Source organism: Sorex araneus, chromosome 2 (assembly GCF_027595985.1).
Source record: "Sorex araneus isolate mSorAra2 chromosome 2, mSorAra2.pri, whole genome shotgun sequence".
Classification (NCBI taxonomy): Eukaryota; Metazoa; Chordata; class Mammalia; order Eulipotyphla; family Soricidae; genus Sorex; species Sorex araneus.
Genome location: NC_073303.1, coordinates 344281168 through 344297698, shown reverse-complemented (window position 1 = coordinate 344297698; position 16531 = coordinate 344281168). Strand labels below are relative to the sequence as shown.

The window sequence follows — 16531 nt, the reverse complement described above, 5'->3', positions numbered from 1 at the left end:
TCCGGTGGTCTTCGGCCGCCAGGAGCTATGCTCGGGGTGGGGAGGGAAGCTGGAGCCTCCCCTCTGAGAGGCCCCGGGGAAGACAGCCAGGCGTGCGGGCAAGAGATTCTCTTATATATATTATTATATATATAGACACTGTTATATATATTATTATGTTTACAAATATATAATAATTATATGTATTATATTATTCTCTGTGATTTGTTGCCTACTGTCTGAACTCCCTTAAATAAGGCGTGGTAATTATGGCCTGGAAAGTGGCCTGGAGGGGGCAGCGGTTGAGTAGTGGAGGTCGGCTGCAGGGGCTGGGTCTCTTGGGGCAGGGAGGATTTCCGTGGGACTACATTCATGCATGATTCGAGGCCAGAATGTCTGGAAAGCAGCCTGGAGCGTGGCATTGGTTGGATAGTAGAAGTCGGCTGCCAGGGCGGGGTCCCTTGGGGCTGGGAGGATTCTCATCCACCTGCTCTGGGGTGCCCCGAGTGAAGACAGCCTGACACAGAGTCCAGTGGCCTGGCTATAAGGGCATCACACATGAATGAAGTCCCGGAACCTAGATAATGCAGAAATTTGTGATCTTGGATTCTGGACTCAATGGAACCCAGAAGCAGAGATCCTCTGCCTGCTACCCTCCAATCTCCAGTGACCCAGGAATCACACCCATAAGCCACACCCTGCCACACTCTGCCGGAATCAAATAATCTCCTCATCGGCCACCCTCCAGATCTCAATGGTTGCTCCTCCCAGACAGGAGTATAAAATGAGCCCCCCCATATGCATATATAAGCATATATATAACCATGTATGTCTACATTTATAACCATTGTCACTCATATAAGATTGTTTTGGGGGCTGGAACAATAGCACAGCCGGTAGGGTGTTTGCCTTGCATGCAACTGATCCGGATTCAATTCCCAGCATCCCATATGGTCCCCCAAGCACCACCAGGAGTAATTCCTGAGTGCAGAGCCAGGAATAACCCCTGTGTGTTGCTGCGTGTGACCCAAAAAAGCAAAAAAAAAAATTAATTTGAATTAGATTTCCCTAATAAATTATTATGAATACTTTTTCACTTACCTATAGGTCATCCTTGTGTCTTATTTCTGAAGTGCCTGTTCATCTCCTCTCTCCTTTTAAGATGGGCTTGTTTTTTTTTCTTTTTCTGAGCTTTGTGAGTTCCTTATATATTCTGTATATTAGTCCTTTATCTTATACATAATGTGCAAATTTCTTCCCCATTCAGTAGAGCATCATTTTATTTTAGAATGTGTTTCTTTTGCTGTGTAAAACTTTTAAATGTGATCTCATTGCTTAAAATTGTTTATAATCTTTGCCAACAGGACTGCATCACCGAAAATATTTTCAAGATCTAGCTCCTTGAGTTTTCTGTCTATATTTTCTTTAATGTAATAAATGAATTTTGGTCTAATCTTGATTTTATTCATAGCTCACACCATAAACAAAAGTTAATTCCTAGTGTATGAATTTTTTTCTTTTTGGGTCACACCCGGTGATACACAGGGGTTACTCCTGGCTTTGCACTCAGGAATTATTTCTGGCAGTGCTCGGGGAACCATATGGGATACTGGGAATTAAACCCAGGTCGGCCGCGTGCAAGGCAAATGCCCTACTTGCTATGCTATTGCTCTAGCCCCTTATTTTTAAAATATGTTGCTCAATATTGTAGTTTTTTGTTTTAATTTAGATCATTTAGTCTAATATCTTCAGCTTTGCAGAAATTTTATGCTTTGTGTAGTATTGCATGTTGACTTTTGCTATTGCCACTTATATCTTTCATCTTATATCCAGTCATTGCACAGATCATTGTCAAGGAGACTCTTCCATATATTTTCTTTAAATATTTTGGTGTCCATTTTTCTTTCAACTTATTTTTTTGAGTAATATGATAACAGAGTTCCAGTTTTACGTGTCATTTCATTTATCCAACATCATTTATTAAGGAGACTCTCCTTTCTCTCATGAATATCTGTTTGCACTTGTCAAGTATTAATTGACTGTATTTGCAGGGTGGGGTGTGTATTATAGGATGTCAGTTCTGCTCATTTATTTACATATGTATCTATTTTTAGGCAATCAACACACTTTTATTATAACTTTGTAGTAAGATCATTTGAAACCAAGTTTTAAACAAATATCACTGACAATTCATAGAATATTGGTAGAATATTCTATTTGTCTGTTAGATCTATTTTGTATATATTTGATTCAAACAAATGTTTTCACAGTGATTTTTCATGTATGTGATCTATTTATTAACAAAGCAAGAATATTGTAGACCTCAAATTATTTTGTATTGTTCTTTCTTCATATCTGTATATGTTTATTATATATGGATGTTCTGAAGGTCAATGACATGTATGTATATCTTCTAAGTAAGCTGATTTATTTACTATTATGCCCTCTCTATTTTTGACATTTTGGCTCAACATTTGTTTTTTCTGATATCAGTAAACCAATTCTATTTTTTTTTGCTTTCTATTTGCATATTATGTACTCTCTTCCTTACTTTAAGCCTGTTGTGTGCTTAAAATTGAAGTGAGCAAATTGTACACAAATGACTGTCATTTTTTAAAATCCATCCACACATTCTGTTATTTTGTGTGGTAAAATTAAATCTATAATTAATATTATATAAGAACTTACTAAACCGTCTCATTAATATCTGTCTGGTTATTTTGCATTATATTTTTGTTGTAAATTTTATTTTCCTTCTTTTGTGAATTGGTGGTTTTCAGTATTTGTATGGTATTTCTCTATCTTTTGCAAAACTACTCTAAGTTTTTTCTTTATGCTTATGAGTAAGTTTCACATAAAACATTCCATTTGGTGCTGATAGCACCTTAACTTTAATTTCCTACAAAACCTTTGTAGTTTATGTCACTTTACCTATATTTTATATTCATTAAATTTAAGTAACTATAATTATTTAATGTTAAGTAGTTGACATTTCAATAATTACAGAGTTAGTTTTATAGTTCTGACTATATTTTGCCTTTACCAATATGTTCTATGCTTTTGTGTGCCTCAATGTTGTTGATTAGCCTTTCTTTTCAGATTCAATATCTAATTTCACATTTAAAATGCCAGGACTGGCAGTGATAAACTCCCTCAGCTTTTATTTATCTGAGGAAGTTTAACAAATAGAAAAAAAATGCCAACCAAGAACACTGATTATGTTCTTTGATTATGTCTCTCTCCTTGGATGCCTGCTTATAATGAAACTGTTCAAAATCAAGAACAGCGTACATTCGAAAAGGAATTTTTGCCTTAATAGAGTGATCCATAATCTTGGTAAACATGACTATGCTGGTCTCTCCCTAGGTTTGGAAGTTCTCTTTCTTAAAAAAATAAGTTTAAAGTTTAGGTACTATGGTTGTAATAGTCTTTCAGGTTATCCAAATGATGTACAAAGGTACTGCATAGCACCAAAGTGCCTCACCACTAATCCACTCTTCTCACGCAATGTTTGTTAATGAATTTCTTAACCCAAGAACAAGGGTTTGTCATTGTTCAAAAGTCTAGTCCCTTGCTTTTTTTGTTTGTTTGTTTCTAGATGGTCCATTTCTAGTATATGAGATCATCTGGTATTTGCTCTTCTTCTCTGGTTTATTTCACTTAATATCACTTCCTTTAGTTACATTCATGTAGCAGAAAGCTGCAAGATTTCATCTTTTATTATACAGCTGCATGGTATTCCGTTATGCATCTTACACAGTACTTTATCCATATCTTAGCAATTGTACTAAGCACGGAGATCAACATAGGTGCACATATATCTTTGCAACTTGATGTTTTGGTGTCCTGCAAGTAGATGCAAAAAAATAGAATCCTGGGTTGTAGGGAAATACTATTAGTACTTTTTTGAGGAATCTGCATAAAGTGTTCTGTTGTTTCTTTAAATAAATTTTCTTCTCTTTCTTTTCTCCTTCTGTAATTCTAATTATTCTTAGTTCTGTTGAGGAAATCCCATCAAAGTTCCTGTCTTTGATTCACTTATTCTCTTTGAAGTTTACTCATTATAAATTCTCTTTGACATATTTAATTATGTATGTTATATTTTCTGCTTGACACATTATTTTATTTATGTAATTTTATTTATGTAATATTACTGTTATTTTTAGTTAGTACCACCAGATGGGTAGAATCTCTTGCCCCTGGGCCTGGCTGTCTTCACCAGGGCCCCTTGGAACAGGGCAGGTTGAGTTTTCCTCCCCGCCCCGAGCAGAGCCCCGGCAGCCAAAGACCTCCAAAATCCAGCTACAGCCATGCTCAAGGTCCCTTTCCACACTTTTAGATGAGCCTCATGCATGAAGGAACTGGCAGAGGAACCCAGGTGTGTGGGACCCTGGGGCTGAGATCTCCAAGCCTGCTCTGATCGGGACTGGGCCTCCTCTATCCAGAACCCCCATTTTCCAGCAGCTTGGCAGCCACATTCACAAACTGCTCCCAATGCTGTGTAATCCCATCAATGGCCAAGATCCAGAGACTATAAAACAACACTCCTGGAAGCAACCTCTTATAGCCTAGTTCTCCCTCAAGGTACCGAGAGCATCCTGCCCACAGAGCAGAGCCTGGAAAGCTCTTCGTGTTGTGTTCGATATGCCAAATACAGTAACAGTGATGAGTCTCATTCCCCTGACCTGGAAAGAGCCTCCAATGTGGCACTGCTGGGAAGAACGAGTAAAGAGAGGCTGCTAAAATCTCAGGGCTAGGACGAATGGAGACATTTTGGCGCCCGCTCAAGAAAATCGATGATCAACAGCATGACAGTGAGAGTGACAGTGATGTAATTTCCCCATAATTTCACTGACTTTTTGGGATTTCATCAAAATATCTCTTGAGAGTGCCAGAGCTACAGTACAGCAGCTAGGGTACTTGCATGTGGCCAAACCAGGTTTAATATCCTATACCCCATATTGTCCCCTGAGTACCGCTGGGTGTAGCCTAAACACCAACAAAAAGCATCAAGTTTGAATTCTTTATAATATAGATAAATTTTGTGTCTCAGAGACTTTATCAGAAAATCCCCTTTCTATGATGACATGTCTTTGATTTTCAAGTTCCTTATGATTTTGCCTTGATGCTTTCATATTTTAGAAAACTGTTCTTTAAAGCGGTTATCAGCATGCTCTGGATTTTCCAGAAGGTGGCAGTATAACTTACATGTGCTGTTTCTCCCTTGCTCCCAGACCCCAAGTTCTTTTCTGGTGTTCAGTTCATGGGTCTTGCTGTCACTGCCACACATCAGTGCACAAGCGTGTGTTCAGCATTTGTCCATGAACCTTTTGTAGAAATGCTTTGTTCAGTTACTGAGACCTTCTTCAAGAAATTTGCTCACAACATTTAGTGCAATTAACATGGACTGTGTCCCTTTAAGGTTCTTTTTTTTCGAGACTATGATTTATAATAATGTTTATATAAGTCACTGCACCACATCCATCACTTATTATAGGTCCCTTCTTGTTCCTACCTCTGAGCAGACTTTCAGCATCTATTATTGTTGGCTATTGTTTGTTCACTTACTGTGTTTCTTTATTCTCCATATATGAATGAGATCATTCAGTACTTGTCCTTCTCCCTCAGACTCCCTTCATTCAGCACAATTCTCTCCAGTTTCAGCCAAGTTTCAGAAAAGCAGTGAGATTTCATTTTCTTTCAACTGAGTTGTATTTCATTGTGTATGTACACTACAATTTCTGTGTCCTCTCATCTGTTTGGGGGCAGTTGTGTTGTTTGTAGATTCTGATTTGTAAATAGTGCCGCAGTGCACAGATTACAGATGTATTTTCTTTTTTTTTTTTTCTTTTTGGGTCACACCCAGCGATGCTCAGGGGTTACTCCTGGCTCTGCACTCAGGAATTGCTCCTGGCAGTGCTTGGGGGACCATATGGGACGGGGATTGAACCCGGGTCGGCCGCGTGCAAGGCAAACGCCCTACCCGCTGTGCTATCGCTCCGGCCCTACAGATGTATTTTCAAATAAATTTTTTGTTTTCTTTGGGTAGATGGTCAAACATGGGGTTATTGGATTGTATGGAAGTCCTACATTTTTGAGAAGTCTCCATATTATTTTCCATAAAGACTGAACCAAATGAGTCCCGTCAATTGTTGATGAGGGTCGCCTTCTCCACCAATTGTTTCTTTTTGATGTGGACCATTCTCACAAATGTGAGGTGATATTATTGTTTTGTGTGTTGTTTTATGATTGCTCTATATACCTTGGATATCACCCCTTTGGTATGATATGTAACTATTTTCTCTCACTCAGGAGCTTATATTTTTATTTGAGTGATTGCTTAACAGTGCATAAACATTTTAGTTTAAGGTTATTCCACCTGTTGCTTTTCTTTCTTTTTGCATTTGGTTAACTAGTTTTCCACTTCCTGTTTGTTGAAGAGACTTTCCTTACTTCACTTTATGCACATATCTCAGATGAATTGACCCTGTATCTGAGGATTTATCTCAATTATTCCATTGGTCTGAAAGTTTGCTTTTCTTACATGAATCCACATTTTTGTTAGTTTTGTAGTATAAAGCTCTAGAAGTTAGTTTACCACAGTTGTTGTTACTCTGTTTTTATTTGCACTGCATATTGGTTTGTGTTCAATATTTTATTTTTTTTCTGTATTTCTATTGAGCACATGTAACAAAAATGAGCAACTATTATAGTAAATATGTCTATATAATAATCTAATTTTTTTTTGCTTTTTGGGCCACACCCAGTGATGCTCAGGGATTACTCCTGGCTTTGCACTCAGGAATTACTCCTGGTGGTGCTCGGGGGACCATATGGGATGCTGGGAATTGAACCTGGGTCAGTCGTGTGCAAGGCAAACGCCCTACCCCCTGTGCTATCACTCCAGTCCCAATGATCTAAATATTTTAAATGGATTTAAAATGCTTGCTATTTGGGATAGTTAAAGAAAAAACATAAGATATATAGAAATGACAATTTGTTTTTGAAGGAGATTATTATTTTAATTATAGGAAAAGTAAAAGAGATTACCTTCCTCAAGTAGTTATATCTTATCTAATGAAATAAAAACTAAAAAGATTTTCACGAACTCATTCTGCCTTTTTGAGCCAGGACATATTTCTGTTTATGAACTGAAACTGAATATCATTAGTAGTTGTTAAGTCTGCCAACTTTTATATTAGAATATCATTAAGGCTACTGGCTCTCAGACAACTATAAAGTCAAGCTTTCTTTAGCTCATCAACTCTACATCTGGGGACTTCCTAGAGCCCATAATAGAGTGAGCCAGTTTTTTATCACACATATTGTACACACATTTTTTTTCCTGGAGAAGTTTGGCCAATATAATTGCTTTCATTAAGTTCACAGATCTTTAGAATCTTAAATAACTAGCCCCTGAATACTTGAGCATTGCTAAGAATAGTTTGGTAAAGTTAAGATTGTAAAATTAGACTTTATATTTACTGAGATATTCACATTTTCATTCCAAATAGACAAAATACTAGTAGTATTTGAATTTTATTTAAGAATCTCAGGGGAGAAAACACATGAAACTAGTGTTTCTTGTTAACCATAATTTTTATCATAGGATATGTGGGATATGTATCACTGTATCACTGTCATTGTTCATTGATTTGCTTGAGTGGGTGCAAGTAACGCCTCCATTCATTCTAGCCCTGAGATTTTAGAAGCCCCTCTTTACTTGTCCTTCCCAAAGGTGCTGCATTGAAGGCTCTTTCAGGGTCAGGAGAATGAGGCCCATCATTCTTACTGTTTATCGAATATGCCACAGGGAGCCTGCCAGGCTCTGCCGTGTGGGCAGAATACTCTCATGTGCGGCCACACTTGCTTCTGGGAGCTTTGTTTTATAGTCTCTGGATCTTGGCCATTGATGGGATTACATGGCACTGGGGGCAGTTTGTAGCTGTGACTGCCTAGCTACTGGAAAATGGGGGATCTGGGTGAAGGGAGCCCAGTCCGAGGCTTGGTGATCCCAGCCCTGGGTCCTACACACCTGGGTTTCTCTGTCTGTTCCTTAATGCGTGAGGCTAGTCCGAGCATGTGGAGAGGGGCCTTGAGCATGGCTGTGGCTGGGTTCTGGAGGTCTTCGGCTGCCGGGGCTCTGCTTGGGGCGGGGAGGGAAACTCAACCGGCCCTGTTCCCAGGGGCCCTGGTGAAGACAGCCAGGAACAGGGACAGGAGACTATGTATGTGGGACATGTATAGAATATGTAAAATTTTATCATTTCAAATATTAAACATGTCAAAGCCCCAAACTATTAGATTTCACATTTACATGTATTTCATATCTTAATTTTGTGAGCATCCACCCAGAGGTTCTAGGTCGGCAGTAGAATGCAAGTGTCCAGCACATTCTCTGCTCAGGAATTACTCGGTCTTGGAAATATCTTTTGTCATTCTAGAGGGTTTTTTCCTAATATATGTTCTTTTGTTAGTAACTACGATTATAAGGCAAGCCAGTAATCTGAGCAATAGTATTCTTTAATATATTATTCAAAAATTATAAAAGTTAGGAAGTCAGTCTGGACAATATAGGCTGTTGAACAGTGTTATCACGTAGGAACCTGGTTTAATGCTGATTAAAGTTCGGGTGACTAAATTTCTAAATATTTATAAACTTTCCAAGAGAAGTGATCATAAAAAGTTGGCAGACATGTTACAAGCACAAATTGCCTTGTGAGCTCTATTTTTAAAATGTGGTCATGATGAGACATGTCAAGAAAGGCTTTATTACAAAGTCTCTATTGCATATTTTGTCCAGCGAGGGTTCTGGGGTGATGACCAGTACAAAGTACTTTTGTAATGTTCTACCTTGAGACAAAGGCCTAAGAATCACAATGTGACTGCTCCCAAGGAGGGTTGTCACTATCCCAAGCAGTAAGCCTCCAGCTAGTATGATTTTGTTTTGTTTTTCTTGCTTTCTTTGTGTCATAGAAGTCCCCTCAGTTTTAACAAGAAGAAATGGGTCACAATATTTTGATTATTGGATTACAGACCTGCTGAGCTGTCTGAAACAATGAATACTTATTTGGGAGATTGCTTCTGTTGCCTTAAAATTTACGTATTTGTACAACTACATAAATCCACATATAATACAGGAATTCACTATGCTGTCATATGTTTGATTCAATAGAAGTTAAACAGCAGCTTCCATCTCTTCTGACAAAATTGTACCCTTTGCTATTGGCCAAAAATAGGCAGAAAAACTAAGCATGCTAAAATTCTTTCCATTCAGAAATGTTTACAAATCTCCTAGGAAAATGACTCATGTATATACTTTTAGGCCCACAATAATAATAAAGTCAAGTTTCTATAAAATGCTGGATTTGAAGCTCAAGTAGAAAGGTACACACTGAAAAAACTCAAGCAGCATGCAAAGGTCAGTACCAAGAATTTTCAATAGTAATTATAGGAAAGGTTACACAAGGCAGTGTGAGAAATGACTTGTCTAGTAAGAGAACTCATATAAGAAAAAAGAAGGCCAAGACATTGAGCTGAACAGTTTTTTAATGCAAGGTACATTAAGATGATAAAAAATAACTGCAAATGGGTTAACATAATAAGAAAAAATATTTTGTTATTAAAAGAAAATTTAATAATTAAGCTTAATTTGTTATATAAAATGGTATAATGTGAAATGTTGACAATTTGTTTTCTACTAAAATTTAATTTTTTTAAAAAAGATTGCCCTCATATCACTTCAAGAACAGATTTGTGATGGAGTTCTAATTCAATCCATAATAGCTGGTAGTGTTTGATCATTGGTTTTTACTGAAAAGAATTCATAATTTGTGAGGAAAATAAATTTTTCTCCCTTATATAATTCCTAAAACAGTAATTTAGTCTTGGCTGAAATATAGCTATTGTATTATAGATATGTTTAGAATATATACACCTTAGAAACACTTTATATTCTTTGTAAATAAGCATCTTGTTCTGTTGTAACCCATTTGTTACTACAGGTAGAAATAAGATACATTTCAGAAATCAAAAAGTACTTGAAAGCATAGTCAAATGCTTTAGGTTGAGAAAATGACTTCAATTTTTAAATGTTTTAAAGAAGACAATTCTGTGGAACAATAGCCTCTGATTTCTCTTAATCACTGATTAAGTTTCCTGCCCTGATGATGAAGTGATCCCAAGCCTTATATTAACATCTCTTGTTTTATTCCGTGTAATTTTAATTTGTTAATGAATAGATCCTTTGGTAATTGTATAAATGTAGCTGTATTTTAATAGATCACATAATTGTCTAGTTCTGATATGTTCAATAATATAATCTTAAATCTTGAAAAAATTACGTGGAGACATTAATGCTTCTGAAATCATAGCCATGAATTTGTAAAACAGTTCTAAACATAAATTTTAATTATTTTTTATTAGTTAACTTTAACAGGTCTATCTATAACCTGCCTCCAAACTAAGTGAAAATATACAATCTTTGAGACATATTTGACCAACTAAGTAAATGATGACAACCAAAGAATCACTGTAAATAGATGATGTCATCCAGGCATTATTGTTGCATTTATTGAACACAGGCAATAGATCTATCACTATTCTTAAAAGCCCCGGCTTTTAAGATTCACTAAGGTACATTAATTCCTAACAAGAGACTCATACTATTTTATCCTTTGAAATTGCCTTATTTTGAGCAATGAAATTCCAGGGTAGCATCTTTATCAAATAAAAAGATGTTTTTGTTTACATTGGATATCTATTAAAATTCCAATGGCATTTTTCACATACTGCAATGCATACAAATACCAAAACATTGCCTTGATTACCTTGATTGTTGAGTTAATATAATGTGATCTTCAATTGTAATTCATTTTTTAAATGAATGTAATCATTTGGGACCTTATAATCTAGAGCTAGAGATGTGAAGGTCACGAATCACACAGATCACGAAATCCCGTTGATCGTCGATTTCTCGAGAGGGCTCAGTAACCTCTCCATTCGTCCTATCCCTGAGATTTTAGAAGCCTCTCTCCACTTGGCCTTCCCAAGGATGGCACATTGGAGGCTCTTTCAGGGTCAGGGGAATGAGATCCAGCTTGTTACTGGCTTTGGCATATGAATACACCATTGGGAAGCTTGAGAGGCTGTCCCATGTGGGCAGGAAACTCTCAGTAGCTTGTTAGTTTCTCCCAGAGGGAGAAGTAGGTTATAAGATATCACTTCTGGGAGCTTGCTTTTAAGTCTCTGGATGTTGGCCATTGATGGAATTACACACACCTGGATTCCTCTGCTGGTACCTTCATGCGTGAGGCTTGTCCAAACTTGTGGAGAGGGGCCTCGAGCATGGCTGTGGCAGAGGAACCCAGGTGTGTGTAACTCATCAACGGCCAACATCCAGAGGCTTAAAAGCAAGCTCCCAAAAGAGAGTTTCTTGCCTGCATGCCTGGCTGTCTTCCCCGGGGCCCCTCGGAGGGGATGGGCTCCAGCTACCCTCCCCACCCCAAGCAGAGCTCCCGGCAGCCGAAGACCACTGGAACCTAAAGATGTGAAGGTATTTTTAAAAAATGAATTAATCATTCTCAAGGCCAGACAATTAAAACAGCAGGAAGGGTGCTAGCCTTGAATGCAGCCAATTCAGGTTCAATCCCCATATCATCCCCCAAGCCCACCAGGAGTGGTACATGAGCACCACCTGATGTGACCCAAAAATCAAATAAATAACAAAATAAAATCACAATCTCATCCTAGATAAAGAATTAGAACCTGATGCCCACTATTTCTCAATTCTAATTGAGATGGCTGATCAACAACTTGACAGCAAAATCATTACAAAATGTTACAAATTTTATTCAAATAATGATAGGGCATATAATATCTACACTTCTATTTTTTGCCAAAGATTTATATTTGTTATTCTTCCAGCTTATCTTTTATAGTCTCATAGTTGCAGCTAAATCTACGATCTACTTTGAACCGTTTGTTGTAAAATGATGGAAGGTTTGTGACTACTTGTGTTGCTCAATGCCATATGCAGCGCTTAGTATCACCCTGGGGTCAGCCATCATTTGTTGTAGTCGATCTTTTCTTCATTTAATTCTCTTTGCAAATCTGTCAAAGTTTAATAAATGATCTTAATATAGGATGTTCAAAGGAAGAGAAGAAAAGAAAATTAAGTGGGTTGATCCAGGGAACAGAAGACCTATTTTGTCATGATTCTTATTTTTATCTACTGAGAAAACCCAAACTAATTGTTGTTAATGATTTTCTTGAATAATTGTTCATTAATTCCTATTTTCAAGTATGACATCCCTACATTTATCTTTTGGCTTGTTTTATCAGCATCATGCTAGAACAAATGGGAGTGAATTATTGCTAGAAGAATCAAGGAATTAAAGGGTTATGGCCGAAGACCTAAGTTTCAGTTGTCAGAGTTCTTATATTCTTGTCTTCTCCCTGTTTTAATTAAATTCCAAGCAAAGCCATTTCTTCTCAGGGGAGATCTGCCTTTTCATTACCACAAAGGGAGAAGAGGACCTTTGTCAAAGAATGGAGGAGATTAGGTCTTGACCTATTTCTCTTTCTCATTAATAACTAGAGGAACAAAATGCATCATTTTATTTTCTGAAATGAATACTATTATTTGAAAATACTTAATAACTTTAATAAAAGCATATTTTTGAAGAATTTTGAGCAAGTCTTTGGGTATGTATGTAGAGATATTTTATTTCAAGAATTTTAAGTGTGTTGCTCACATGATTGTTATTGCAATTGCTTAATGAGAGAAAACCAAAAAGTATAAAAATTACACCTAGCTAAATAGAATAAACCCTCATTAATGACCCAGGAGTTTACACAAAACATCATGACATAAACTAAAGTTTGAGCTAGAGTTTTACATAACTTATCAAATGTTGAAAAGCAACATCTATAAAGCAATGGCACGTGAATGATTTGCATAAACTCTAAAACAGTACCTAAAACATTATACCAAATCTAGTTCCTTTGTATTAATGCATTACTAATTTCATGTATCAAGCCTAAGGCTGTCATATTTCTCGTGATAGACCAATCCCCCCAAAAAAACCCACCCCAAAATATCCTGTCATTATTGTGTTGAAAGTTGCTGCACTCTAACTAGGGTGAAATCCTTCAGAACTCAGTGCACTTTGTTTTAAGTTAAGAACTTCATCACGTAGAACTAGCTAGAACCTAACAACTTCTGGGATGTGAAGAAATTAGCATATCTGCAATTTCCACCATTTCATTTCACTAATGAGAAGCTTTTACAGCAGCAAAAGTTACCCTTAAAACCGAATTTTCCAAAAAGCACATTCTCAGAGGGCAGCACTTTCTTGCCACAGTAAGAGGCAGATACTAGAGGTGCTGACAGGAATTAAAAAATACCAACCACTCAATTTATACATCAGGCTGCTCTTTAGCCTGAGCGCAAAGACATCTGATTGAACTATCAGTAGTTCTTAGAAGTATATGTGGAATTGTCAGAAATTTACTGAGTGCTCATATTTTTAAAGTGTAGGAGGTTAATTTTGTGGATTTGGGTATTTTTGTTTGTTTTGCAGGACCCACCGACCTCAGCATGAAGAGGCAGCTGGCCAGTAGCTCAGGATCCTCGAGCAGTTCAAGCTCCAGACCCCAGCTGAGTCCAACTGAAATCAATGCTGTGAGACAGCTCGTTGCAGGATATCGAGAATCAGCTGCATTTTTATTGCGCTCTGCAGATGAACTGGAAAATCTTATTTTACAACAGAACTGAGTCAAATGATGACCGTATTCACTGAGGTCTAAATTTGCAGTTTCCACTAATGACGTTTTGATTTCCCAGCAGAGCTGCTTCTGGTCTTACTGCAGTCTTTTAAGAGAAATATTCCACTATGCCACATTGTCCTTGATCCATAAAGTGATGTGTTAAGGTGCTTCAAAGGAACTCTGCCCTCTGAAGTACTTGAGGTACTTTTAATCTGTCCAGCCTGCTGCTTTTTGTTTTAGTGTGTCAGCATAAATATTTGGGGCAACAACAACCACAACAACAAAAAGGCTGTCTATTTCATATGCAAGGATAAAACAGAAGAAGCTGTGGTATAAAAAAGTAACTCAAGATCCAACTGAAATGTTAGTGGAATTTGCTACTGACTCATTGACTGAAAGCTACAGTATCTGGCAAAAAAAAAAAAAGAACCAAATTTCTTGTTGCTACAGGATATAACAACAATGAAAAGGATCTTGTATTTTAAAAAATGTAATTTTTATAAAAAGAAAACTTGTTTTTCATTCAAATTTGTCATTTTTACTTTGGTAACTTTTTCATAGGTCCTAAGAGAAAACTGTTTTGAGAAACTACTGTAAGTACCTTTTCCACATCCCTTTGCCTTCTCCTCTTTCCAAATTCTTTCTACAAAAAATAACACTTGATGCTGGAAAAACACTTGCCTACGTTTAAATCGTCACATCAGGAACTACTTCCAAGAGAAGCCTGCATTTCAGACTCATGCTGATAACAAGCATCCCACTCTACACTTCAGCTTTCCCGTAGCTGTTTTAATCACAGAATTTAATATTTCAAAAGACATATCTTTGGGGGAAAAAAATTACACCTTTGTTACTACTGCTCACTTCGGGTTCCCGCTGCTGTTACAGGCGTCCTTCTAGCAGCAATTGGATGTAGATGACTGAATGTTAAGAGGTTGCAAGTGACAATCTGAAAATTTGCACTCTTATGTGTAGTTTTCTTTTTGTTTTCCTTTCAGAAATAGTTTCCAAAAAGACCATTACCTCTCCTGATATGATTTGTACAATTTACAGTTTTAGGTTAAACAGTTATAAAGAACTCTCTCAGCGGATGCAGCTGCAACTTACAATGAACTGTTGTTCCCTTTGAGTCCTTACACTTTCCCCTTCTTATTTTATAGTGTTGGATACACATGGATGGTGGGGATTTTTGTGCACTGAGGCAAGCCTATTTTTTAAATATTTAGGGAGAAGTACAATGAGTTTATGCTTCTTGTACAATTTTTCAGTTCGCTTTCATTGGATTACAAATTTTTTGTGCATTCCTGAATTTGCCTTATTTCATGTAAAATTTAAGTGTATTCAGTTTTTGATAATGAGTTTAAGGCATCAGTGATATTTTTACCTACTTGTTACATATAGTTTTTCAAGTAATGACTGTGATTGTGACCAAGTAATGTGCACTTTTTCTTGTAACTGTGGACATTGCTATGCTTTTTTCTTCTAGTGTTTCTAGAATTATTGTTCCTTACAGTTACGTAAATAACAAAAAAAAAAAACCTTTTGTGATACTGTTGGTGAATATAATGTGAAAATCTTATTGAAATATAAGTATTTTGGAAATACATAGTTGCACAAACATCTTTTACAGTGAGGATTTAGTTTGTTTATTTAAATGAAAATTCAAAAACGAGGGCTGTTATAATTTCTGTTTTGTTTGGTTTAATAAACAGATTTCTGTGTTAAAACAGTGACTAAATCTCAAACTCTCTGAATGAGACAATACTTAATTTTCTGAAGTTTCTTTCTAAAACATAGTATTATATACCTAGTTTTAGGATAAACTTGACAGGCCAACCTGATGTCTTAAGAGGAGAGCTTCAACATTCATCCCAAAATAAAATATTCCAAGAACTAAGACAAATTATCAAAGGCAACATTTATTTAATTGTTCAAACTGATTTAAGAATGAATTATTGGGCCAGACAATGCAGCGGGTATGACACTTGCTTTGCACACAACAGACCCCAATTCAATGCCAAGTACCACATAAGCTACCCTAAGCCCTATCAGGTCTGATCTCTGAGGCAAGAGCAAACCCTAAAACCCCGTAAAAAATAATGCATTATTTTGTTCCTTGGTTTTTACATGTGTAACCTGACTCTTTTAGTCACATGTTTATAAGGTCTATTATCTGCTTTAAGTTTCATTTCAGTAGTATCTGAAGATTTACAATGCTTGCTAATTTACAATCTTATTCTGTTTTCACATCTGCATTAAAAAGTCCCAAACAGTGGTAATAGAATAGAAATGGTTAAGTTCCTGCAAGGTATCCTTGCTTCATTTTCATCTTCAGTCCTTAACTATCATGCCTGTCCACCCACAACTATATTCCTGAATAATTTTTGCTTTTATTTACATTTATTCCAAAGAATGGAGGTACTGAGACTGATCATTTCACTGGGAAAGTTAAACATCCAAAATGAAACATTATTTTCCTTTCCTTTTTTGTGTGGTTTGACTTGTATCTGAAAATGCATTGATACTTTTTCACATTCTATCACAAGAGAGATCACATGCTCTTTATAAAACATTTGGAGAAACTGGGTGCGGATTCATATTTTCATCCAAATGAAGTGCTAAAAGCTATCACATAAACACATAAATCAAATAGAAGTTTCTGTCACTGTTCACAGTTAGCATTCCATACAATAACAGCTTCTTCTAACATATGTACTACTATACCACATTTTATAAGAAATCAGGACTTCAAATAACCATGCAGAATACAGTTGTAGCAGTT

The 16531-nt window shown here is 36.6% G+C and overlaps 1 protein-coding gene across 8 annotated transcripts in view; it reads left to right on the top strand.

Moving 5' to 3' along the window:
* NOL4 (nucleolar protein 4) overlaps positions 1-15476 on the top strand; it is a 302404-nt gene extending 286928 nt beyond the window's left edge. For all 8 annotated transcript variants that reach the window (XM_055126525.1, XM_055126530.1, XM_004606053.2 and 5 more), the window contains one exon: positions 13563-15476. In XM_055126525.1, coding sequence (XP_054982500.1) covers positions 13563-13756 — 194 coding nt within the window. In that variant the 3' untranslated portion in view covers positions 13757-15476. The remainder of the gene's footprint in view (positions 1-13562) is intronic.
* The last annotated feature ends 1055 nt before the right edge of the window (positions 15477-16531 follow it).